The sequence below is a fragment of the Bubalus kerabau genome, chromosome 6, assembly GCF_029407905.1.
Source record: "Bubalus kerabau isolate K-KA32 ecotype Philippines breed swamp buffalo chromosome 6, PCC_UOA_SB_1v2, whole genome shotgun sequence".
Taxonomy (NCBI): Eukaryota; Metazoa; Chordata; class Mammalia; order Artiodactyla; family Bovidae; genus Bubalus; species Bubalus kerabau.
Genome location: NC_073629.1, coordinates 24,647,941 through 24,673,434, shown reverse-complemented (window position 1 = coordinate 24,673,434; position 25,494 = coordinate 24,647,941). Strand labels below are relative to the sequence as shown.

Here is a 25,494-nt window from a genome sequence, read left to right as displayed (position 1 = left end):
CAGATCAGTGGATTGTAATAGAGAGTCTGGAAACAGGATCAAGGGAGAAATGGCTTTTTGTGATATCCTACCTCCTAACAGGAAGCAAAACTCCAAAGTCTTTACTACTGAAGTAATAGTAATAATTTACTATGATAATTTACTATTATCATTACTATTATTTAAATGATAACTCACTATTATCATTAGGCTATTCTGCATTTGACAAGATCCTTTGATTCTCATAAGAGCTCTGTGGGATAGACAGCCATAACCTAACTTTATAGATAGATGAGAATTGGAGCTTGTCTAGACTAGATGGAGTGGAACATCACTTACGGGCTACCATTTGAGAAGCAATGAGAATATTCCCACATTCCTGGGTAACCCTTCCTAGAAAAGGATTTCTGTTATAGGCAACACCATATCGACTAAAGGAGAGTCAGCTGTTGAAATCCACCTTCTCTTTTGACTGTAAGCTTCTTGGGAATAGAAACTAACATCATGTAGCTCTTTTTTTAACCTGTAGTGTTTGGCATGATGCCTAGATATAATAGGTTGGGTTTGGCTTTGCTGTCGTAAGGAATAAACCCTGAATTCTTCATGGTTTAACATTCAAACATCTATTTCTTATTCACAAAAAAACAGCTGATCTCCAGGGCTCCTCCTTTTCAGGTGATGATTCAGGGATCTAAGCTACCTTTATCCTATAGCAATGCCTCCTGATGGACATGGCCCCTGGATGTTGTAACAGGAGGAAAAAAAAGAGAGTCACATAGAATCTCTTAAATTCTTGGCCCAAAATGAACACATGTCACTTCCACTCCTAGCCCATTGACCAGAACTAGCCCTATAAAGCCTGTCTACCTATAAGCAGCTAGGAACCATCGAGGAGCACATGCGGAACAGTGACTGCCTCTGCTCGTCCTGGCTGAGAGTGTGCACTAGACAAGCCTTGTGGGATTAACCAACGAGTAAATCCAACACAGTTTGAATTATACCATCACCAGGACCTGGAGTCTGTCATACAGAGTAAAGTAAGTCAGAAAGAAAAACAAATATTATATGTTAATGCATATACATGGAATCTAGAAAAATGGTACAGATGAACCTATTTCCAAGGCAGGAATAGAGAGGCAGGCTTACAGAATGGACATGCAGACATAGGAGGGGAAGGGGAGGTTGGGATAAATCAGGAAATTAGGACTGACAAATATAAACTACCATTTGTAAAATAGCTAGCTAGTGGGAAGCTGCTGTTTAGCACAGAAAGCTCAGCTCGGTGCTCTGTGATGACCTAGAGGGGTGGGATGGTGAGGGGTAGGGAGAAGAGGTCCAAGAGGGAGGGGATATATGTATGCATACAGCTGATTCACTTTCTTGTACAGCAGAAACTAACATAACATTGTAAGGCAATTATATTCCAATAAAAAAGGAAAAAAATAAATTATACCATCACAGAATTACTCGAAGGTGAAATCCACTTTCAACCTCCAGAGCCTCAGAGGAGAATGTCATCAACAAGAGAAAGAATGCCAATGGTTCTACCATTTAAGGATAGTCTAGTCTATACAAGAACTTCCCTGGTGGCTCAGACAGTAAAAAAATCTGCCTGCAAAGCAGGGGCCTGGGTTCAATCCCTGGGTCAGGAAGATCCCCTAGAGAAGAGCATGGCAACCCACTCCAGTATTCTTGCCTGGAGAATCCCATGGACAAAGGAGCCTGGTCCTCTGAAGGATGGACCACAGTCCATGAAGTCACAGAGTCAGACGTGGCTGAGCGACTAACATTTCCACTGTCACTCTAGTCTATACAAGGCACTGCTCTAGAAACATTATGTGGACTGTAGTGTTGAGAATCCCAGGGACGGTGGAGCCTGGTGGGCTGCCGTCTATGGGGTCGCACAGAGTCGGACACGACTGAAGCGACTTAGCAGCAGCAGCAGCAGCAGCAGCAGTAGTGTTTAGTCCTCATGAGGCCCTGTGGGACAGGCATTAATAATCTTCTTTTAGAAATAACCTGTTCAAGGCACCTGGTGAACAAGCAGCAGAGCTGAGTTTGAGCCCATGTTTCCCAAGACATAACCCTTATGAGATCCTGTGCTCCTGGCTCCACGGGCTCCCTCAGCTACTGATGTCTCATGGAGCATTGTGAGCAGCTTCTCTGTCTTCTCACTCCTCTCCTGCTGCCTCTCAGGAGCTGCCACTCCTGCGTAGAGCTATGCCTACGAGACCTCAAGTCAGGAGTGAAAATAGTCGAGTTCAGAGCTTGTTCTGAACCTTTGTGTAGTTTCTGACATCTGTTTAGTGCGCTTCACCCTTTCTGAGCAAATGAAGGTGCAGGGCTGTGATCTCCACACAGGACACCTTTCCCAGTGGCCTAGATCTTGTGGGAACTGATCAGGCTCACTCTGTGCAGCTCTTTTATTTTCTGCCATGCCACAAGGCATGTGGGATCTTAATTCCCTGACCAGGGATTGAACCCACAACCCATGTGTTGGAAGCTCAGTGTCTTAACCACTGGATCACCAGGCAAGTCCCTGTGCAACTCTTCTGACCCTATAGAGCAGAGACCTGAACTAATCTTGCACGTGTGTGCTAATTCGCTTCAGCCGTGTCCAACTCATTTGCCACCCTGTGGACTGTAGCCCATCAGGCTCCTCTATCCATGGGATTCTCCAGGCAAGAATACTGGAGTGGGTTGCCATTCCCTCCACCAGGGAATCTTCCTGATTGAATCCACGTCTCTTATGTCTCCTGCATTGGCAGACGGGTTCTCTGCCACTAGCGCCATCTGGGAAGCCTAGCAAACCACTAACACCATGTACTGGCCAACTAAACAATATTCAGAGCAAACCAGAGGAATTCCTAGGCAGGCCCTGCCATCCTCATCATGTGAATAGAGACAACTTATTTGAATTTTCTGAGTTTTAATTTTTTCATTTATAAAATGGGACTCTCACCATTTTCGATGCCAGCTCTCACCCTACAAACCACACTTGGCTGCAGATATTTGCTTCTTTTCGTGATGCTTCAGAGCCAAGCCACAGGAGTCAGAGTATATGACTGGATATGTGACGCTGGGCAAAATATTTTAATCTCTCTGAACCTCCGGTTTCTCATCTGCAAAATGAGGATAATGATATTTGTGTTTGGAGATTACACATTAATGCACCTAAAATAAGTTACACTACACATGACACGTCACAAAGCATTCCATAAATGGTTGCGAATTTATCGTCACTATTCTTGTTATTAAGGAGCCACCACGCTGTCTCCAAGGGCCTTTGTGTAATCAAATGATTCCACTGCTCAAGAGAAGAAAATTCCCAGTCTCTGCAAACACCCTGTGAACCCTTGGATCAAGGTCTCCCAGTATATCCTAAACGATAGCCAACAGCCCATAGAAAGCACACTATTCACAACGAGGCTTGTGCTCCAAAGCTCTACTAGGAGGTCATTTGTTGGGAACTCAGCACATATTTTCCCATAGAAAGAAAGCTATTAAGATAGTGGCTGGATTCCTAGGTTACTGAAAATACCCACTTGATTTCCAGAGAAGCAGAAAATTAGCATATTTGCAATGCAAATGAGTATAGAGTCCTGTACGGCTAGTAATAGGCTAAAACTGAAAATGAAGAAGTTGCTTACTAAATAGTTTCTTTTGTTTTTATAAATGCTGATGAAGAGGACAAGCAGGCTTAATTAGACAAAGAAAGAACTCTGTGGTGACAGAGGGTAGAAATCTTGTGCCCCTGAGGCTATATTCAAAGGCTTTGGAGGTTTTCTTTAACCAAGTCTAAATGGCAACCCACTCCAGTATTCTTGCCTGGAGAATCCCAGGGACAGAGGAGCCTGTTGGGCTGCCATCTACGGGGTCGCACAGAGTTGGACACGACTGACGCGACTCAGCAGCAGCAGCAGCAACGTGACTTCAGAACTTTTTCACTTTGTTCATAATCCAAGGAACTCCACAACACCAGTCTCATCCACCACAAGGGGGTTATTTTTGGTTTGCAAATGGAAAAGGGAAGGAGACGGGAGAAACTAGGGAAAGGGAAAAAGTGAGAAAGGTTTCCTGAAAGAAAAAGCAACCAATAGTTTGGAGAAATCAGGGAAAGAAGAGGATACATGTGTAGGATGATGAATTAGCTGGTGGGCCATCTGGGAACCCAGGTGGGGTGAGAACCCGCCTGTAAAAGGGAAACAGTGCCCTGACTGGTGAAAGTGTTCCCCGCTGAAGCCTTTGGTTGCACCACAGGGTCAGAAGAGATTGTAAAAACCAGCCTCAAGGTTGGTGAGGAAGAGCAAAGGATGTCTGTGAGCTTCCAGCTGATTGGTGTCAGGAACCAGCCTAGATAAGGGGCTGGTTCCCTGCTCTGCACTTTATCACCATGAAGTAAGTGCTGAACAAGAATGCTAACGTGATCCATCTAAACAGAGGTCTTTGCATTTTTATGGACAAAGGAAGCATAGAATGAGGACCTCAAAAAACATCAGCCCAACTAATTTCTAGTGGCTTCGAATCTGGTATTGTTGTTGTTTAGTCACCCAGTCGTGTCTGACTCTTTGCAACCCCATGGACTGTAGCCTGCCAGGCTCTTCGGTCCATGGGATTGTCCAGGCAAGAGTACTGGAGTGGGTTGCCGTTTCCTACTCCAGGGAATCTTCCCAAACCCGGGATGGAACCTGCGTCTCTTATGTCACCTGTATTGGCAGGGTTCTTTACCAGTAGCACCAGCTGGGAAGCCACAGTGCCATCTGGAAAGCCCCCCAAATCTGGTGGAGATTATACCTAAATATATAAAACCCACAGTTTCTCCAGTGAGGAACTGAGGTCCAAAGAGGGGAAGTAATTTGCCTCTGCTCATAGAGCTAAGTGTCAGTAACCTCCTCTGAAGCAGACTGCTTCTCCATCCCCAACAAGTGTGGGTCCACTGACTACACAGGCAAGAGTCTATTCTGTTCCTCCAGCTTCAGCCCCTTTTTGCTGATATTGGCTAACCAAGCAGGGTCAGGAGGAGTTGGAATGATAAAATCCAGTGTAGATAAGTTCAGTCTCTACAAACCTCAGGTCTACGCTAGAAACTAATGCCCACGTAAGGAGAAGCAAATTCCAGGTAATTTCACCAGGCTCTTCAGAGAAATTCTGAGTCACATACTACGTCAGAAAGAGCACTGAGCATGGAGACAGGAGACCCAGGCTCATTTTTTAATTCCGCTGTGCTGTGAACTTGTGGACGTCTCTCCATCTCTCTAAAGTCCCTCTCAGCTCCATCAAGCACAGCCGCTCTGTATTCTCATTCTCACCAGGCAGGATTTGCAATCATTACCATCCGCAGAGGTGGAACACTGGGTCACTAATAACCTAGTTACGTCACAACAGCTCCAGAATGAGCATTAATATAAATATACCTCCCCTCACAACCTCACACTCTCCTTAAACAGAGCTCCTAGAGTAAGACAAAGACAGTCTCCATAGTTAGTGACAGAATAGTTTCTGAAGAGCCCACATGTATTACTCTTCATAGGAAGATGTGCCCACAGCTCAAGAGGGGAGTTTTAATGACTGGGGAGAAAAACCAGCTCATGAGAAAGGATGGTAGGGTGGTGGCTGGAGAGGACAGATTATTATTGCACAAACAGAATAAAACAAAACCACAGCCCTCTTGTCCTGGAAGGGGTCCTGAGTCCTCGGCTCAGTGTGGGAAGCCTCAGGGAAAAGGCCAGGGCTGACCCTGGGCTGATAGAACCCTAGGTACATTCTTGCAGCATTAGACTACCGGCACCTGTCAGACCCACACCGGGCTCTCTGCCTCTAGGCCCCCATATAAATGCCATCCTTGGTTCCTCAGGGCATGCCAATGTTAGGGACACTCCCATCCCATCTTTACTCTGATATCTGACCTTATGTTCCTGAGAGTCCAAGTCCTGTTTTTGTTTTTACATTTTATTGGAGTTCAGTTGCTTTACAGCATTGTGTTAATTTCTGCTGTACAGCAAAGTGAATCTGCTATTCGCATACACATATCCTCTCCTTTTTGGATTTCCTTTCCATTTAGGTTACCACAGAGCACTGAATAGGGTTCCCTGAGCTATACAGTAGGTTCTCTTCAGTTGTCTATTTTATACATAGTATTAATAGAGTATATATGTTAATCTCAATCTCCCAATTCATCCCACCCCCACTTTCGCCCTTGGCGTCCATATGTTTGCTCTCTATGTCTGTGTCTTTATTTCTGTTTTGCAAATAATATCATCTATACCATATTTCTAGATTCTATATACATGCGTTAATATTTGGTATTTGTTTTTCTCTTTCTGACTTACTTCACTCTGTATAATAATCTCAAGGTCCACCCACATCTCTGCAAATGACCCAGTTTCATTCCCTTTTTTGTGTGACAAGTAATATTCCATTGTGTTATATGTACCACAACTTACTTATCCATTCATCTGATGTCCATCAACAGAGGAATCCGAGTCCCTGACCTTGACCTTTCCTCCTCACTTCAGGGTTCCCTGGGGGCTGGCCTGCCTCAGTTATGGGTGTTGTTGGCTCCCATCCCCTGGTCCCGACACTGCCTGTGGCTCCAGCAACACCAGCACCCCTCCTTCCCCTGCCCATACCTTCCACTCCCAGGGCCTCCTCCTGCTACAGCCTCTCCGGCTCCAAGGCCACTGTTGCTATGGCAATGGCTCCAGGCTTTGCAGCCACTGTCCTTAAGACAGTCAGTCACAAAGAGATTAAAGCACTGGCAGCCAACCTTGAACAGAGTAATGTCTCAAACAAGACTCCCAACGTGTAGCCTTGATGTTATCTCTACCACTCCATTGGGAAACTTGGCATAAGCTCCCAGGGGACAAGGCCACATGGTCTAAAGGACAGCAAGCATTTGATCCTGGAGGCAGGTCATCTGAGATAGCCCTGAGAGTCTCCCTTGAATCTCAGCCACCTGCGCATTGATGTCCCCTCACCCCGAGATTTATTACAGAGTGCATACAAGTCAAAGCATTCCTAAAGAGACATCAACATATGAGCCATATGAAACTCCAGAGGAAGACAGGTTGTTATCTAGCCTAATTTGGTAGGTACTTAGCAATTTTGAAGAAAGCAAAATCTGCCTTGAAATGCTAACCAGCCCCAGTCTATGAACTTCCCCTTTCCCTCACTCGGGAAGATGTGAACTTCAGATCGTTAGCAACAGGTACCACTGAGTGTCTTTACACTTAGGTTTTAGTTTCCTTATTACGGGTATGTAAGTTGCACCTCATCTTTTTTTTACCCTAGACAAAAAAAGAGCTAAACAGATGAAATGAGCTAAAATGAGCTAAGCTGTTGATCAGCAAGCAAAAGACTTTCATCCTTTTCTCCCTTTTCTCTTCCTCTTGCATAATTGGGGTAGAGGAGAAAAGAAGAAAAAAATGCTGGAATGAAGGTCAAATGAAATGGGAATACAAAATATACCCGTTAGACAACTTGGACCCTCTCTTTAATTTCTGGTGGCTTTAAAGTCAATATGGGTCAAACTGAAATTCATAATAACATATAGTGCTTAGTTTCCTTCCCAAATAGGGAAAACTTAAACAACACAGTTGTCCTTCTCTTCAGTTATAAACCTTATGTTAGACCTCTAGTAAAAATTACGGGCTCAGGGCTCTACTACAAGGTATTTGTTTCCCAGGCTCCATTCTCTTCAGAGGAAACTAACACCTTCATCTACTTCACTAGGAAGCAAAAAGGAAATAGGTGAAAAAGGAAATAGTAGATAGACATTCGATAAAATTGTGTTTGCTATATGTAAAGATGGTGCGTTATTTATTTCCAAGCAGCTTTATTCACATTATCCCAGGTGAGTGATTCTGAGTGAGGCCGTACCATTTCCTTTAGATTAGAAGCAAATACTGTTAAGTTTTTATGCTAAAAGTCTGCAGAAGAACATTTCTGTGAGCGGGTAATGTTTAGGATATGGGGATTTGTTGAGACACTGGGAGCTGAAACTTGATGATGAATTCTCAGCCCACAAAGCAGAGAGATGATACACAGGGGAATGGTAAATTCAAGGAACGAACACTTATGAACAGCAACTCAGTGTCACATAGCGTCCCACTGCTTGGGGAGGCAAAGTGTGTTGGGGGTCTCAGGTTCAGTGATTCATGAGGAAGATCTACAGGACACAGTAGACAGTTGAGGCTATGATTCATTACAGTGAAAGAATGCAAAGCAAAATCAGCAAGGGACAAAGGGCAAAATCTAGAGGAAAACAGGCATAAGTTCCCAAGAGCCCTCTCCCAGTAGAATCACAGACAATGCAGTTAATTCCTCCCAAAATGAGCTGTGACGGCACTTTGTGAGACGTTGTCTACCCGAGAAGCTTGTTTTAGAAAGTTGATGCCCAAGGTTTTTTGCTGGGAGCTGGTCACAGGGACACTGTCTGCCTAACCCGTACCAAAATTCTGGACTCTCAGAGAGAAAGCAGATGTTCAGCATAGAGCACATTGTTTGCACAAATAGTTTAGACACAGAGAGACATTCTTATCAGGAAATGGTGGGAACCCGCTTGGAATCCAAGTTCCCAGACTTCAGCCAAGGTCCAAACTTTATGCAAGCTTTCCGAGGTCTAGCATTCTCAGGTCTGCTTTATTAACCCTTTTATGCACAGAGAGGTTTAAATAATTGATTGCAATACAGCTGGATAAATACAATGATGAATTCATTCACTGAAAGTCACTGAGCCTTTAAGGGTCAGATAGGAATGAAATAAATTAGACATTGTTCCTGCACTTTGCCAAACTCAACTTAGCACCCCAATTGCTCTCTGCCCATGACAGGTTGTGCTGTCCACAAAAAGCTCTGTGATTGTGCTCCAAAGTCCACCTCCAGGCCTCCTTGCAGAACTCACGGCACATCCCAGGGGTGCTTCCTATCTGTTGTATAACTTCTTTCTGCTTAGCCTTTCAAGCGGGTGTTTAGGCTACTTTCCTCTGACTTAACTGGATTCTGGCACAGAATCCCACCTCCACCAAGATTCCCAACACCCCACATTTCATCTGGCCTCTCTGGTCGCATCATTCATTAAGGGAGTTGCCTCATTAGTGTTGGAAGCCCTAGTCCCTGGGTCTTATCTGCATCCTTCAGATGATAACTTGGTAGGCACTTAGTTTCTACCCACAGGCTTTGGGTAACTCACCCCATGGCCAACCGCTGGGGAGATGTGCTGAGCTACGTACTACAAATTTCATCACCCTTCATAGTGGAACCTTCTTATGCGGAAGCTCTACATGCTGAGGCTGATCGTAACCGGTGCCTTCAGGATTTCTGTAGATACTTGCTCCTACTAGAGAGATTTGCCACCTAATCCTGCCCTTTTTCCTCTTTCAGGGATGGTCATAGCAGAAGTACCAAGCTCCATGTATTTACGAGGTTCAAATAAGGGGATAGGAATGAATGGAGAGAGCATGTATCATTTTCTTTGGCTCAAAATTAGCACCATGCTCAATGACGCAGCCAAAGAGTTGCAAAAAGTCAGCTTCCTACCAGATAATGAACTAACTGCCCCATGTATTCATATACCCAGAGGTTCCTAGGAACTCCCAGATATTGATCTCTGTTCAGACCCAGTTTTCTTGCCCTGATGGATCTCCTTCCCAAAAGGCAGAGATACGAAATAGCCTTCCAGAATGTTCAGAAATTGTTTATAGTGACTCAGCTGATGAGAAAAAGCCACCAAGAAATTAAGCTGGTGTCAGGAGCCAGGTCCTAGAAAGGTGCAAATGCCACGCTATGGGCACTTGAAAGCCAACAGCCATGGCCAGACTTGCATTTTAGAAAGGTCCCAGACAGCTGGAGGGAGACAAGATGGAAACTAAGAGACAAGAAATTTTCATAATAATCTTATATGAGGTGGTGGGGCCTCAATAAGATCTGAGGCAGCAGGCCTAGAAACAAGGGGACAGACCTGAAGGATAGTGAGAAGACCCAACAACCAGGAGTGGGAGCCGGGGCTGGGAGAGCATAGGAGGGCAGCACGACCCCCTGCTCTCAGTCTGGGAATCAGCCTCTCTGGCAGCCCCTCCTTGTGGATGAAGATTACACGGGGGTTCACATTGAATCCAAACAGCTCTGTGCTATAGTCCACCCCTACCCCTTCACCGGCCTCAACTATCTGAAGAATTCTCATTGAGTTTTGTTTGGTTGGTTTTGGTTTTTCCTTTAAAGGTCCAGAAATGCCCTTGGTGTGTTTGACAGACTTTCAGGCGCATGCACGGGAGCACCTATCTAAGTCAACCTGGGATTTTATCGAAGGAGGAGCTGATGACTGCTGCACGCGGGATGACAACATGGCGGCGTTTAGAAAGTCTGGTCTTCCGTATCCTTTCTATTGCTAAGCTAAGGTGCCCAGGGCGAAAGCTCCTTGGAAGGTAGCAGTCCTGGTTCTGCCTCCAAAGAACAGAGTATTCAAAACATCGTAATGGGCTTTTGTTGGTGGTGGGGATTTGGGGGGTTTTCTCCACAGGTGAGTGGGTAACTGGGGATAGGATGGGTGGAGAGACCTTTTATCTTAGGGCCTCTGCACAACTAGCACAAGTGAGTCACCCTCTGCCGATCATGCTGACTCTCCTACTTGAAAAGATAGCACAACAGTCTCAGGGTCTCCAGCCCCCAGGGCGGGGAGGAGAAGCCAGCTGGGTAAGCCTAAATCTCCTGAATGCCTGAACTTCCAGCTTGGAGGTAAAACAGGAGAGAGGGCTCAATGCTGGAGGAAACATGGAGACCCAAGGAGTCTTGGGGAGAGCAGGAGATTGATTCAAGAGAGAAGAGCTGGGCTGGCACAACAGTGGTAAAGTAGGGGTCAGTAAACAGGTCAGGTCAGGCCCACTGCCTATTTCTGGATGGTCAGGTCGGGCCCACTGTTTCTGGATGGTCCACAAGCTAAGGCTGGGCTTTTTTTCATTTTTAAATCATTGACAAAAACCAAAAGAGGAATTACAAAATGTCAAAATTAGAAGAAATTTTCATTTCAATGTCCATAAATAAAATTTTATTAGAACACAGCCATGCTCAGTCATCTACATCTTATCAGTGGTTGCTGTGATGTTACAACAGCAGAGCCAAGTAATTGCGACAAAGACCTCATGGCACTAAGCCTAAAATATATACCATCTAACCCTTTACAGAAAATGTTTGCTGACCTCTGTGATACCGAGGCCAGAAAAAACTGGAAAATGGGACACAAGGTGAACCCTATCTTCTATGTTTTCATACTATTGAGCACTATATTAAACACTTTAATTGCCTCCTCTCATGTGTCTTCACAAGACTATTAGGAAAGTCGAATTATTACTCCTATTTCACAGATAAAGTAACTGAGGCTCTCTGACCCAAGTTTGCACAATCAGCATTTCCAGAAAAATTTTTCTCAGTTTATGTAGAGGAATAATAGTATTTTGTGGAAAACAAGTACTTTTGGACCCCGAAGCTAACTAAGTCTCTGTTGGGACTTACAAATGTGTTTCATATAATTAACACTTGTTAATTTCCCTACCTTCTTATAAAGTAGTGTTTAAATCAGATCTTCAATGAATTAACCTCTAACCAAAAAAAAAAATGTGACACTTCTCTGGGATTTGTCCTCTTGCAATGACCTTTTCTTGCCTTAAAGAGACTTGTGTCTGGGCTTCCCTAGTGGCTCAGATAGTAAAGAATCTGCCTATAATGCAGGAGACCTGGGTTTGTTTCCTGGGTCATGATGATCCCTGGAGGAGGAAATGGCAACCCCCCACCACTCCCGCCCCAGTATTCCTGCCTGGGAAATCTTGGCAAGATTTCCAGAGGAGCTTGGCATGCTATATCCACGAGGTCACACAGAGTTGGACATTACTGAGCAACATACACACACGCACAGACTTGTGTTTAACCTAAGAGAGAAGAGCCTACAACTATGCCCTGCTCATTTATATCCATTCTAGTTCTTGTTATGATGCATCAATCAAAGCCTCCACATGCTGAGAGTCTGGTCATGGAGGCATGGCTCCAAGACACAGACTCTGATTGAGCAGGCAGAGAACAGAAAGACTATATGTGCAGTGGGAGTTCAGGGAAGGCCAGGTTAATGTGGAATAGGGAGTTGGGAGAGGCTTTCCAGAAGAAAGGTGCCTCCTGCTTGTCTATACTGCCTCACCAGCCAACTGACCCCACGAGTGATTTCTTGGGACCCAATGAGGTCCTAGACCTGTGCCAGGAATCTGGAGGTCCCAGCAGCACCTTCATGCTGGAGAATGATCCCACCAACAGAACATCTCTTTGTTGTCCAGCACAGAATCCGCCTCCGTCCCCGGTACCTGAAAGATGTGTCTAAGGTGGACATGCGGACCACCATCCAAGGAGCAGAGATCAGCGCTCCCATTTGTATCGCACCCACAGGTTTCCACCGCCTCGCCTGGCCTGATGGAGAAATGAGCACAGCCAGAGGTGTGAGCTGCCCCCACCTTGAGGCTCCCCTCCCAAGGCCCTGTAGGTGTGCAGACATGTCCTTCAGGGCAGGGGCAACCAGCTTCTCTATGGAAGAGGCTTACAGACATGAACCTGGTTGGAATCAAGGATAGGAAAAGGAACAGATAAAGCTACATTTGCCTAATATTTCACCTAAGATTGAGGAAATACCAGTTTTCCATTATAAAGAATGGTTAGGGTGGGAGGGAGCTACAGATGAATAGGAGAGTATGAAAACCCCACCAAGCCATGCCAAGAAAGGGGCACTGGCCCTGTGGGGTAAGGGCTGCTTAGTGTGGCCAGCAGGGGGAGGCCTTTCTTTGAGCCCTCGTGGGCCAGGGCTGGGGCTAATTGCCGAGTCTCTTAATTCAGGATGAGGAGAAAGTCATGACCTTACTCCTGACATGAGGTCCTGGAAGGTGCTCTTGTCCTAATGTTCCGTTTCTCTTATCCTCTGGGAAAGGTTGAGGGCAGGAGGAGAAGGGAATGACAGAGGATGAGATGGTTGGATGGTATCACTGACTCAGTAGACATGAGTTTGAGCAAACTCAGGGTGATAGTGAAGAACAGGGAAACCTGGTGTGCTGCAGTCCATGGGTTGCAAAGAACTGGACACAACTTAATGACCAAAAAACCACAGTTGATCTGATCATCTTATTTGAGAAAAAGTTTTCCATTGGCTTTTGTCTTCTTCCTAGTCCCATCTCAGTCTCTTTCCTCATTTGCCACCACCAAAAAACAAGAAGAGAGGAGAAGGGAAGGGCAGGGGGCAAAAATATTCCTGGGATTCATTTGTCATCTTCAACTGAAATCAAATCTTTTTTTCTCAAGTTGCCCAAGGGTTCCCTGGGGTCTTTTCCTTTGACTCTGTGATATAGGAAGTGATGAATCCAAGGATACTAGAGCTAAAGTGACATCCATCTGGTTAGGAACAAATTTGGCTGAGTTAAAATATGAATACCCTGTATGAATATGACTGCTTTACTAAATCTTCATAGTTGAGGGTGTTGGGTTGTTTGGGGCAGGAGAAAGCGTTATCTCCTGTTGATGTTAGGAACTGAAAATATTAATTGTGATTAGGTCAAATTCTCTACCCGTGAGTTGTAGAATGGTAGTGACATTAACCTCTTGGGGAATCCCCTCCTTGAAAATGATTAAAATGAGAAATGAGAAAGGTGCAATTGGCACATCATCGTCACCATCATCAACAACATTATTACTAGCATTTGTACAGTACCTCACTTCATAGCTTTAAAAAAAAAAAAAGGATACCATAGCTGGTATCCTATTTAATCTTGCAACAACCCTATAAGAGTGATATTATCATTTCCCCCTTTACAGATAAAGAAAAAGAGACTCAAGGCCACACAGCTAAGAAGTTGTAGAACTAGTTTTCTTCTACCTCCAGATAGCATGCTTTTTCTACTGCAAAGCTCAGTCTTCTCCTTGGAATTATGTTCTCAACCTTCACCTTCTTTGGTTCCTTTCTGCTTCATTAATGAGTTCATAAGATGTCCATTTCCTATCTGAAAGCTGCAACATGTTCAAATGGTTTTGGGAAATGGTTTTGGGGACTCAATGTCATCTCTAGCCTGAAATATTTTAATGGAATACAGAGTTTATAAGACCAGTTATACAGTGGAGGACCCAGGCAGTCTGATCAAACACCTCTGATGCCTGCCCGATAGGGAAGAAGAATGAAGTCAAGCTTTATCTTCACTCACAGGCAAGCTGGCCAGAGGGAACACAGACCTATAGGGCATTTCACCCCAGTTCAGAATGTCACTGCCCTCCAACCTGAGCTGTATCATTTGCTTTACAGCTGCACAGGCAGCCAGTATCTGCTACATCACCAGCACATATGCCAGCTGTAGCCTTGAAGATATCGTTGCTGCTGCTCCCAGGGGCCTGCGGTGGTTCCAACTGTATGTGCACCCGAACCGGCAGATAAACAAACAGATGATCCAAAAGGTGGAATCCCTGGGTTTCAAAGCTCTGGTCATCACTGTGGATGTACCCAAAGTTGGCAACAGACGAAATGACATTACGAACCAAGTGGACTTGATGAAGAAGTTATTGTTGAAAGATCTCGGATCACCTGAGATGGTAGGAAAGATACCAGAGCTGGGAGGGCAGGTGTAACGAGGCAGATTTCTATCCCTCTTTCCTCTCTTCTTTCTTTCCTCAAGAAGTCATTGTTCTATACCTGTTCTGTGCCAGGCACTAAGGATGCAGCAGTTCAAAAAGCAGATGGAGTTCCTGCTGCTGAGAGCTTCCAGATAAGCAGAATATAAGACAAATTGTTCTCACCTCTGGAGCTGGCCAGCCTGTCCCCAGAAGTGTTCTGGGCAGGGCTGGGTGTTAGGAAATAAGAAAGCTAGGGAAAGGAGTTTTTGTTTTTTTGTTTTTTCATGAGACAGAAGAGTAAAAGTTTCTTCCAACATTTTCTACTTTATGGCACACTTAGAAAATGATCATACATAGATAAATGGACTATGTGAAGAAGATGCTCCTATTCAAGGTGAATGCCTATGGAGCAGGACTGCCTTGAAAACTGGGCAGCAATATCTCTGCACACCTGGAACTCATTCATGAGGCACCAGAGAGCTACAGTGTAGTTTTTTGAACAAGGTGACTACAAAGGCACTTCCTCCATTAAAATCCTTTAGTCCAATGGGATGAAGTGTCCCAGAGAGAGAAAGCTGTGGTAAAGTTGGAATCCCTTGACTGCATTAGAAATAATGATACCAGCCTTTTCAGCCAATGAGCAGCTGTGATATCCAGCCAAGTGACTCAATAGTTCTACCCTTTAGCCACAAATTGGCCTTGAGGGTTTCTGGTATCTTAGCTCAGATTCCAGGGATACCTTGGGGCCTATAGATATTTGATTCACATGGTGAGCAAAGATAAATATGGGCTTCCCAAATGACTCAGTGGTAAAGAATCTGCCTGCCAATGCAGGAGACACAGGAGATGTGAGTTTGATACTTGGATGGGGAAGAGCCACTGGAAAAGGGAATGACAACACACTCCAGTATTCTTGCCTGGGAAATTCCATGGAGAGAGGAGCCTGGCAGGCTACAGTTCAGAGGGTCACAAAGAGTTGACATGACTGAGCAGGCACGCAATATCTGACTTAAGATTATTGAAGTCTTGCTTAGTTATTGTTACCTTGTACATACCTCAGTCACAACAATCACATTGGCCTATAAATGTTTTTGCTTATCTATCTCACTTAATAAACTCTGAGATTTGGGGGGTTTTTTTGAAAGTAAGGACTGTGTCTCATTTGTTTTTGTGTTCCCAGGTCTTAGAAAAATTATTGAGCATGGACACAAGTAATGGTTAACAAATAAGCAATGGGAGTAGAAATTCTTTAACAAAAGTTTTGTTTGGACAGGAGCTAGAAGTAGTGTTGGCTTTTATGGTTCCTCTTTTCAAGCTTACAAATGGCGGCTTTTCAAATATGCCTCGTCTTTGGAATGAGAGTCTCAAAGGAATTCAAGGCTAAGGTTCTCTTATTCCCCACAGGGAAATGTAATGCCTTATTTCCAAATGTCCCCAATTGACCCATCCATCTGCTGGGAAGATCTCTCCTGGTTTCAAAGTTTGACTCGATTGCCCATCATCCTTAAGGGGATCTTGACAAAAGAGGATGCAGAGTTAGCTGTGAAGCACAATGTCCATGGCATCATTGTTTCCAACCATGGTGGGAGGCAGCTTGATGAGGTTCCTGCTTCAGTAAGTAGAATGACTTCAGAGTGGGTGTGTTTGTAAGTGCTGTGTGTGTGCACATGCATTTGTATGTGTGTCCACAGCAAGGCACTCTGTGATATTTGGTGCTCGTTCCCCTCTCCCTAACCGACTATGTTGGTTATATGTGTGTATATATATATGAAGGTTATATGTGTGTGTGTGTATATATATATATGAAGGACTTTTAATCATTAATAATAGTCTAGTGTGTGCCAGGCTATTTTTACAAACTCAACATGTGTCATCTCTAAAGCGCACAACAGTCCTGCATTATTATCCCTACTTAACAGATGAGGATACTGTGAGATGTAGAGATGTTAAGTAACTTGTGAGTTCACACAGTTAATAAGTAGTTAAGGTGAAATTTGATAGAAGAGTTGTTCCCAAGGCATAGTGGTCACCTGCCTTCTGGAAGAAGCATTCAGCTGGAAGCTTGCCTGTCTGCATGGATTGGAACCTCATATTTTCTCATATGACACATCCCAGGAAGAAATGGTGCCTCACTTAAGCTAATAAATAACTTTCACAGTAAAACTTAAAATGCTCTATGAATCTTTTGCTAAAAATCCAAGACAGTCTAAATTTTCCCCTAGCTGATGAATTTGTCCATTAGAGATGGAGTCTGGGGAAAGAAAATGAAAAGGAGGGAGGCAGGGAAAGAATTTTTAAAGGAAGTTCATTGATGTTCATGGAGATTGATAGCTTGTATTTTTCAAGGGATTCTTCTATGCTGCTTGACTCATTCTGAGAAATGGAAATAAGTTTTTTTCCTCTTAAGGTTTTTTGTTGGTTTTTTTTTTTTTTGGTCTTTTAAGTAGGACATATTCACTGCAAGTAAATTGTAAAATATACCTAAACAAAAAGAATTAAGATAAAAATCATTATTATTAATGACAATAGTTTGGTAATCAACTTACTGTAAATGTAACATTTTAGGTTTGAAAACTATATATGATATTGTGCAATTTTCTTCTCTTCATTTATCAATATATCAAGAGCATCATTTTACTTCAATAAATTTGCTTTTGTTTTTAATGGTGTATAGTATGAATGGACAATTTATATGACCAACTTCCTATTGTTTAACATCTGGATTGCTTCCAAGGGTTCACTCTTTTAAACAATACATCAGTGACCATCCTGAAATCTTTAGCACATTCTCAATTTCTCCTTTAAAAAGAATTACAGGAAATAGAAAAAGTTACACCAGCCAGTTTATACATTTCAAGGCTTATGAAACTTGGAGGTTTCAGATGCCAATCACTGGCCTCCTCCTCTCTACCAGGTTCTACCTCATAGCAAACAAGCACAGATTGAACTACAGGGAATGGTCAAGCCTCCTACTTCCCATCCCAACTCTTGACCTAAGACTTTAGGAGAATGTAGGTCTTCAGAACATGTGCTGAGCTCTCTCACCCAACTCCTTCAAGGATACGCATAAAGCCATCTCTCATGCATCCAGTAATTGACAAAATTGAGGGTGCAGAGCATAGCAGGTCCTGAGCTGACCCAACTGTGCTGACAATAAGAACAGAAAGCAAAGAGCCCCTCACCAACCAGCAGCAAACAGGGTAGAATACTGACTTTTGAAATAACTCTAATAAAACATTATATAATTGGCTGTCTCTCATTAATCAGTTTAGCTAGTCTTGCTCCCTCAGGGAGTTCTGAGAGAGGAGTGGGGATAAATGGCCCACTAATTTTCCCACTGCACTTCCTCAATAAAGAATGAGCAGTGATGAAGGAAGGTGCCAGAACAAAAAGAGTTTCTTCTGCCCCATCACACTGATCAACATGCTGTTCTCCCAGGCCATCTGACCTAACAGCCAAACCCAAGATCATCCAGGGAGAGTACCAAGTGAGAGACCCACCCTTGGCTCAAAATTCAAGAAGATGCCAAAAAAAACTGAATTGGGAATAATAGTTTCATGAACCATTTGAAAGATGAAAATTAATGCAGAAAAATCCACAGTGAATAGCAACAGTTTTAACAAAGATAGGATCTGATCCTGCACTTGCATAAGGTTGCCTCACTCATTTCACTGTAACCTGGCCCTGGTTCCAATAAAGTTTTATTTATAAAAACAAGCCCCAGCTTGCAGGTCAAAGTTTGCCATTTGATTTTTGTAAACATTGTATTCAAATATTATTTATATTTTTGACACCCTTTAAATTTTGTGCCTGGGGTAAGTTGCTCACTCTTCTCAACCCAGTCCCTCCTTGTGAGGGGTGTGACTGTCTCAGTGATAGTCCATCTCTGTAATGTTCCATATCTAACACTCCTGTGCTTCCTTCCAGAACCAGGGGAAAGCTAGCTTTGGCCCCAGAAGACTCTAATGAATGCCCTATTGTGGCTTATCAAAAGTTAACTCTCAAGCCATACTGAGTGAACCCCAGGCTGAAATTCACCCCCGATTGTGCTTCTTAAACTACTCTCAGTTCCATTGTCCAATGTGGCTCACTAGAAGGGCTTTCCTGGTAGCCCAGACAGTAAAGAATCCCCCTGCAATGCGGGGGACCTGGGTTGAATCCCTGGGTTGGGAAAATCTCCTGGAGAAGGGCATGGCTACCCAATCCAATATACTTGCTTGGAGAATCCCCATGGACAGAGGAGGCTGGCAGGGTGCGATTTATGGGGTTGCAAAGAGCTGGAGACAACTGAGCAACTAAGTGCACAGGGCAGAAGAGTTTGCACAAGTACATTTATTTCTTTCTCACAGCATGCCAATTCAGGAGACGTGGGTTTGATCCCTGGATCGGGAAGATCCCACAGGCCACAGAGCAACTAAGCCCAAGTGCCACAACTATTGAGCCTTTGGTAGAAATGTTTCACATAGTACCATGGTGGGACTGTAAAAATACCCTGATTTTGATGCACATTCTCTCCAGTCTTTACACGTAGGTTAACAAAATGTTCAATTCTCCCCCACCCACTTGGAAAGTACAAAGCTCTTTCCTCCCTGATTTCATACTCTGCTTGGTCTCACCAAAGGATCTCATTCAGGCAGAATTCAATCGACTCCTTCCGCTGCAGATTCTACTCCTCCTCTTCAGTCATTCCTCAAAGAGACAGAACAGGAGCCCTGAGGCAGTTCCATAAGCTTTTCCTGCAGGACCCTCCCCCCAGACTCTGCCATCACCCCTCCTTCCAGACTTGGAGGTGCCCAGGAACATAGCTCAGTCTGGGGCACCTTAGGTTCACAGGGCTGTTGACCACACAGCTGGGAATGAAAGAGAAAAAAAGGTGGGAGAAAAGATCCAGTTGAGAGAGGCAGCCAGAGTGATCAGGCGTTTTTGTTTTGTCTTTCTAAGGCTTCAACCAAGCTCTTACAATGTCACCGCTGTCTTTCTCTCCCATGTCTCAGATACCCCGTAAGGGAGTCAGGAACAAGTTGCTCAGATGTGTTGAGTCAGAAATAAGTTACAGTCCAGTTACATGGAACAGGCTGTGGTTCAGACACTAGGGTCACAGTTGATCACATTTATTTTGCCAAAAAGACTTAGGGCCTTAGCAATGATGAACATTTCTAATTGTGCCACCTTAGAAGCAGAGAAAGTGGACGAGAAGCAAAAGTCAAAATGTCCTTTAAAAAGAAGAAGATTAAAACGTTGTGTGCAGCCTGGATGGGAGGGGAGTTTGGGGGTGAGTGGATACATGTATATGTATGCCTGAATCCTTCTGCTGTCTACTTGAAACTACCACATTGCTACCTGGCTATACCCCAATATAAAATGTTTGTAAAAAATAAAATGAAATAAAAAGAACATGTGGCCCTAGTGCTAAAGAATCTCCCTGCCAATGCAGGAAAAATAAGGAACCTGGGTTCAATCCCTGGGTTGGGAACATCCCCTGGAGGAGGGCATGGCAACCTGCTCCAGTATTCTTGCCTGGAAAATCCCATGGACACAGGAGCCTGGAGGGCTACAGTCACGGGGCAGTAAAGAGTCAGAGACGATTGAGTGACTCAGCACACAAAAGCGAACACTACAAATGGAAAAATGCCCCCTCAGGGATGTTAAGAAATACCAAGAGTTTCTTCTAAGCTGTAAACACCTGAACTCTGTCAGAGCAGGAAAGGGCAGGAGGGGGTAGCCTGGAAAGAGTCCCTGGGCCTTGGGAATGTAGCTACCCTGCTTTGACAGCACCTGCAGCCTCAAGCATAGAAGCACGAGGCATTGCCCCAGCTTAGACCTCCTGGAGCCAGCCAAACCCGGGGGGCAATGCTGTCCCGTGACGCCCTGAGAGTCCAAAAGGAAGTCTCTGAGCCACACTTGTCTCTCGTTTTCAGATCGATGCCCTGACAGAAGTGGTGGCCGCTGTGAAAGGGAAGGTTGAAGTGTACCTGGATGGTGGGATCCGGACTGGCAACGATGTGCTGAAGGCTCTAGCCCTCGGGGCTAAGTGCGTTTTTGTGGGGAGACCCATTCTGTGGGGTCTTGCCTACAAGGTGAGAGTGGTAAAATGAAAACCAACCAGAAGGCACCCCACTTCTCATTTGTTTCCACGTGCTTCTGTGGTTTAACCCCCAAATTTAACCAGGTTTTGGAGGTGCCACAGATGCTGAAGGACAGTGACACCTCACCTGCCCCTCCACACTTCTCCCACAGCATGCTGTAAATTTTCAAGAGCTCTCAGCCCCACCTTTTTCCTCTTTGCTTTCCTTTATTCCCAACATAGTTCAAATTTCACAGATAGCCCCCATCCGCCCCACCACAGCTCTGAGCTCACGTAGAAGTATTTTTTAATGTTTATTTACTTTGCTGCACCAGGCCTTAGTTGCATGCATCACGCCGGATCCTCAGTTTTGTTGCGGCATATGGGTTCTTTAGAGGAGGCACACAAACTCTTAGTCAAGGTGTATGGGATCAAGTTTCCTGACCAAGGATGAAACCCAGGCCCCCTGCATTGACAGCATGGACCACCAGGGAAGTCCCCTCACTTAGTATTGAAACTCAGCCTGTGGTCAGGATGTTCCTTCATGCCACTTTGTGTCTCCTCTTTTCTCTGTCTTGTGAGCAGGGTGAACATGGTGTTAAGGAAGTTTTGGACATTTTAAAAAATGAATTCCACACTTCCATGACCCTGATAGGTAAGTTTTTACCATGTTTTTCCTAACTCAGAGCTGAAAGCAGGCTGTCTAAAGAACAGAAGCTCGGGCCCTTCCTTCTCATTTGCCTCCCCCAAACCCAGAGAGAGCACAGAGGAAATCCCCAAGACAAAAGTGAAATGAAAGTGTTAGTCTCTCAGTCCTGTCTGACTCTTTGTGACCCTGGGGATTTGTAAACCTGCGAGGTTCCTCTGTCCGTGGGATTTCCCAAGCAAGAACATTGGAGTGGGCAGCCATTTCCTTCTCCAAGGGATCTTCCCGACCGAGGGATTGAACCTGGGTCTCCTGCATTACAGGCGGATTCTCTACCATCTGAGCCAGTCAAACACAAACTCAGAATGTGATACCTCTGCTACAAAAGCAAGTGCAATTTCAGATTGTGGTAAAGAGGGTCCCATCTCACTGTGGCCTGCTCAGATCCCATCAAACTTGTCAAATGTAGTTCTGGGGGTGATCTTTAAGAAAGATTCATGGATTGTGAAGAGTAGGGAAATTAAGTCACAGGGAAAGCATGGAGGAACTGGAAAGGTGGAAGCAAGCAGGATGACAGAACAGAGAGAAGGAAAAACATCAACCTGAATAACCACAGGCAGCAAGACAAACTTGAACATCTCAGAGTTACACACAGGCAGGTATCAGGCATAAATGAGGTAACTATAAAGCAGTGTTCATAAAAACTTATATGTGTTCAGCAAATCCATGTGATCACTGGAATCCAGTGATCCTGTGAAATAGTGATTCTCGGCTAATGATGGTAACTTCCTTCTTCAGAATTATTTGGTTTGGGGGTGGGGGTGGCTTATCCTTTTTTCTCATTGGCACAATGATGCAGGGTTGGTGTTGGAGGTGTTCAGTACTCAGGGATCAAGGATGCTAAATGTCCTAAAATGCCTGGAGCTGTCTCATAGAAAATTAGCCTGCCCAAATGCCAGTCACCGGCAGCTCTGTCTCTAATTGTCTTTGTCTGCTGTAGATGGTAATAGATTGTAATGTGAGAGGCAGACAAGATAAACCCAAATAAGACCTCCATTCATGCCTCAATTCTAAAATTTGGTAATAATAGGAACTTCCTCCAGAAGTAACAAAATGATGAATCCAGAGATCTGAAGTGGAGTCATTTTTGTGCCATTGACTTATTTCCACAGATGATGCTACCAAGTGTCTGCCAATCTGCCAGGCACAAGGCAAGGTATCCAGGTCTTTTCTAGTCTGGTTTTCATCAGCTATTTAAACAAGTATCTTGTACTCAGCATCCAAGCTACATAGTGTTCACTGGGGCTGTGAACTCAGCCTTTTGGGCTTAAGTAGTTTAAGCTAGAAAACTTAGACCAGCATTAATGCCAGTCCCTTTCAACTGAGTAGATTAATAGGAAAAAAAAAACTGGGGGAGTGGATTAAGGCATCAAGGACCAGGACTGTCCATTTGGGGCCAAAGCCTATGAAGATAAGTTAGTAAATAACCCAAGGTTACCAAGTCTCTCCCATGAGGGCGAGGAGGGCACAAGTGTGAACAGATATCATGTTGATGTCTTTTGCCCTTGGGAGGGAGAGAGAGATGGAAAGATCTATGAGTTTCTGCAGGTTCCGAGAGACTGAGGTGACTTCTGTTGCTCCCCCAAATATTTTCTCCTGTCTTTGTGACATTATGTCTGAACTTTTAAAACAGAAGCCTGGAGGGGGAATTCACAATAACAAAGCTTTTTTATTCCACCAAAAGTTTATACTTAACAACCATTGGGATGGAAATAGAGGCTGGAAAATCTTTTTCTGAAATAAAGGGTAGAGAGCACTCTTTTTAAATGGGGTCAGGAAAAAAAGAAAGAGAAAACAGGATGATGAATACTTTTATGCCTAACTTTTTATATTTCTTTCCTTCTAATTGTTCTCCAATAAGAATGTACTGTTTAAATGCAGAGAAAAATGACTAACCAACAACCAAATGTGGGATGGGCAGGAGGGTTTGGGGAAGAAGAGAAGAGAAAACCTAGGCTGAAGGGCATCCCTCAGCATTCTCTATGGGTATTGGTCCCTCAGGAAAGACTCCCCAAGCTGATCCCTGAGGAGACGGGGGTCTCAGGTGAGGAGGGCTGTGTTTTCAGTGGAACTTACTCAAATAGAAAATCATAATGTGAAACTCCATAGAGTTTCATATTCAGTTCAGTTCAGTCGCTCAGTCGCATCCGACTCTTTGCGACCCCGTGAACCGCAGCACGCCAGGCCTCCCTGTCCATCACCAACTCCCACAGTCCACCCAAACCCATGTCCATTGAGTCAGTGATACCATCCAACCATCTTATCCTCTGCCGTCCCCTTCTCCTTCTGCCCTCAATCTTCCCCAGTATCAGGGTCTTTTCAAATGAGTCAGCTCTTCACATCAGGTGGCCAAAGTATTGGAGTTTCAGCTTCAACATCAGTCCTTCCAATGAACACCCAGGACTGATCTCCTTTAGGATGGACTGGTTGGATCTCCTTGCAGTCCAAGATTAGCCCTTCACTGCACAATGCATGTAAGATGCTTGACACAAAACCAGCAGCCAGGAGGTGATCAGTCAATATGACTTCTCTATCCTAAACCTCCTGGAGATGTGTGACATTTTTCCTCTGTGACCTTGTGACATCTCAGCCCTGAGAAGAGAACCCTATTTGCACTATTGTGAAATCAAAATAAGCTTAGAAATCATCTTTTCCTAATTGTGAGACCATACGCCAAAACTGTACATATAGGAATGTTACAATCCCAATTTGTCTTGGAAAACAAAACCGTGCACATATAAATCATGTGTACACAGACCTCACTTAGGTCTCATCTCTTGTAAGGGACAGGGTCTGAAACAGAAGATTCAACAGGGGCTGAATCTTCTTGAGTTTTATTGCTCGAAACTACCCACTTTGCTTTAATTTAGCCGAAGTGTTTTAGTGTGAATATCCTCCTAATTTACAAGAATGAAAAAAAAAAAACAGGAATACATTGTAATTATGAATTCATTGTTAAACCTTTAGTGAACCTCTACCAAGAACGAGGCAGTGTCCCTGGTACCATGTGGACCAAGACTCCGTCTGATGAGCTTATACTGATAAGCAGAACAAGTACACAAACAGCACCAGGGCTTACATGGGAACAGATACTTCAGAGTGTCTCAAAATGGTATCACACGCTTTGATGCAACTACTGAGACATTTTTACATAGTTTAAATATTTATTTCTACTACTAGCAGTTTCTATTCTGGCATCTCTGCGCTCCTTGAGGAAGTCTACCCTCTCCAAAGCTGCACAATTTTGTCTGCCCCGTGGAAACCCGGACCTGTCAAAATCATTGTCACTTCTGATGACAGCACCTCTGGCTCCAAATTCCTGCTTCTGCTGACTTAGTTCATTTTATGAGTTATTTACGCATCCCTCACCTGCCGTTCTTGTCACCTATCATCAACACCAGGGGCTTCCCTGGTGGTTCAGTAGTCAGGGATATTCACTGCACACAAACTGACTTTTCAAAAGGCTGAAATACTGCTTTTATGTTTTTTACCATCCCATTTTGCCATGGCTGTTTTAAACGAGGACACAAGCACAGGCTTACAAAACAATTCCCAGATATGTTCTGTATATATAACATTTTATCAGGGTGAGGGCAAGGGTCAAGGCTTGTTTCTATCCCCATGGTGGGGTGGTGACTGGGGTTTCAGAGAAATGAGCTTTTAAACTACTTTTTTTTTTTTTTTAGGTTGCCGATCGGTTGCTGAGATCAATCAGGACCTGATCCAGTTCTCCAGGTTGTAAAGAAAGACAGCTGATGGCCTGACTGCAGAGTTTGCCCATAGGAGGAAGACAAAATCATAGGGTGTGTGATGCCCTCTTGCCTCAATCCCATCCTGGCCAGCAGCTTATCCCTGCACCCTCAACCACTCCACCCCAAATCCCTCATCTTCCTCAAACATGCCAATGCTCTTCTTTGCCTCACTGCCTTGTATATGTTGCTCTCTTGCCCGAAATCCTCCTCTGAAAGCAGAGATCTTAAAAGAGCAGATCAGCAATGGCTGAAATAGCTAGTGATTAAAACTATTTGAATATACTATGTTTCTATGAAATAACTATGGAAATCTGTACCCAAGAACAGAAGAGCTATACCATAAAATATTCCTCAACGAAAATCATACTCCTATC

The 25,494-nt window shown here is 44.2% G+C and overlaps 1 protein-coding gene across 1 annotated transcript in view; it reads left to right on the top strand.

Moving 5' to 3' along the window:
• Nucleotides 1-25,110, top strand: part of HAO2 (hydroxyacid oxidase 2) — a 28,354-nt gene extending 3,244 nt beyond the window's left edge. The window contains exons 3-9 of the mRNA XM_055586863.1: nucleotides 10,198-10,336; nucleotides 12,299-12,450; nucleotides 14,294-14,577; nucleotides 16,003-16,212; nucleotides 20,517-20,675; nucleotides 21,248-21,317; nucleotides 25,055-25,110. Coding sequence (XP_055442838.1) covers nucleotides 10,206-10,336; nucleotides 12,299-12,450; nucleotides 14,294-14,577; nucleotides 16,003-16,212; nucleotides 20,517-20,675; nucleotides 21,248-21,317; nucleotides 25,055-25,110 — 1,062 coding nt within the window. The 5' untranslated portion in view covers nucleotides 10,198-10,205. The remainder of the gene's footprint in view (nucleotides 1-10,197; nucleotides 10,337-12,298; nucleotides 12,451-14,293; nucleotides 14,578-16,002; nucleotides 16,213-20,516; nucleotides 20,676-21,247; nucleotides 21,318-25,054) is intronic.
• Nucleotides 25,111-25,494: the final 384 nt, after the last annotated feature.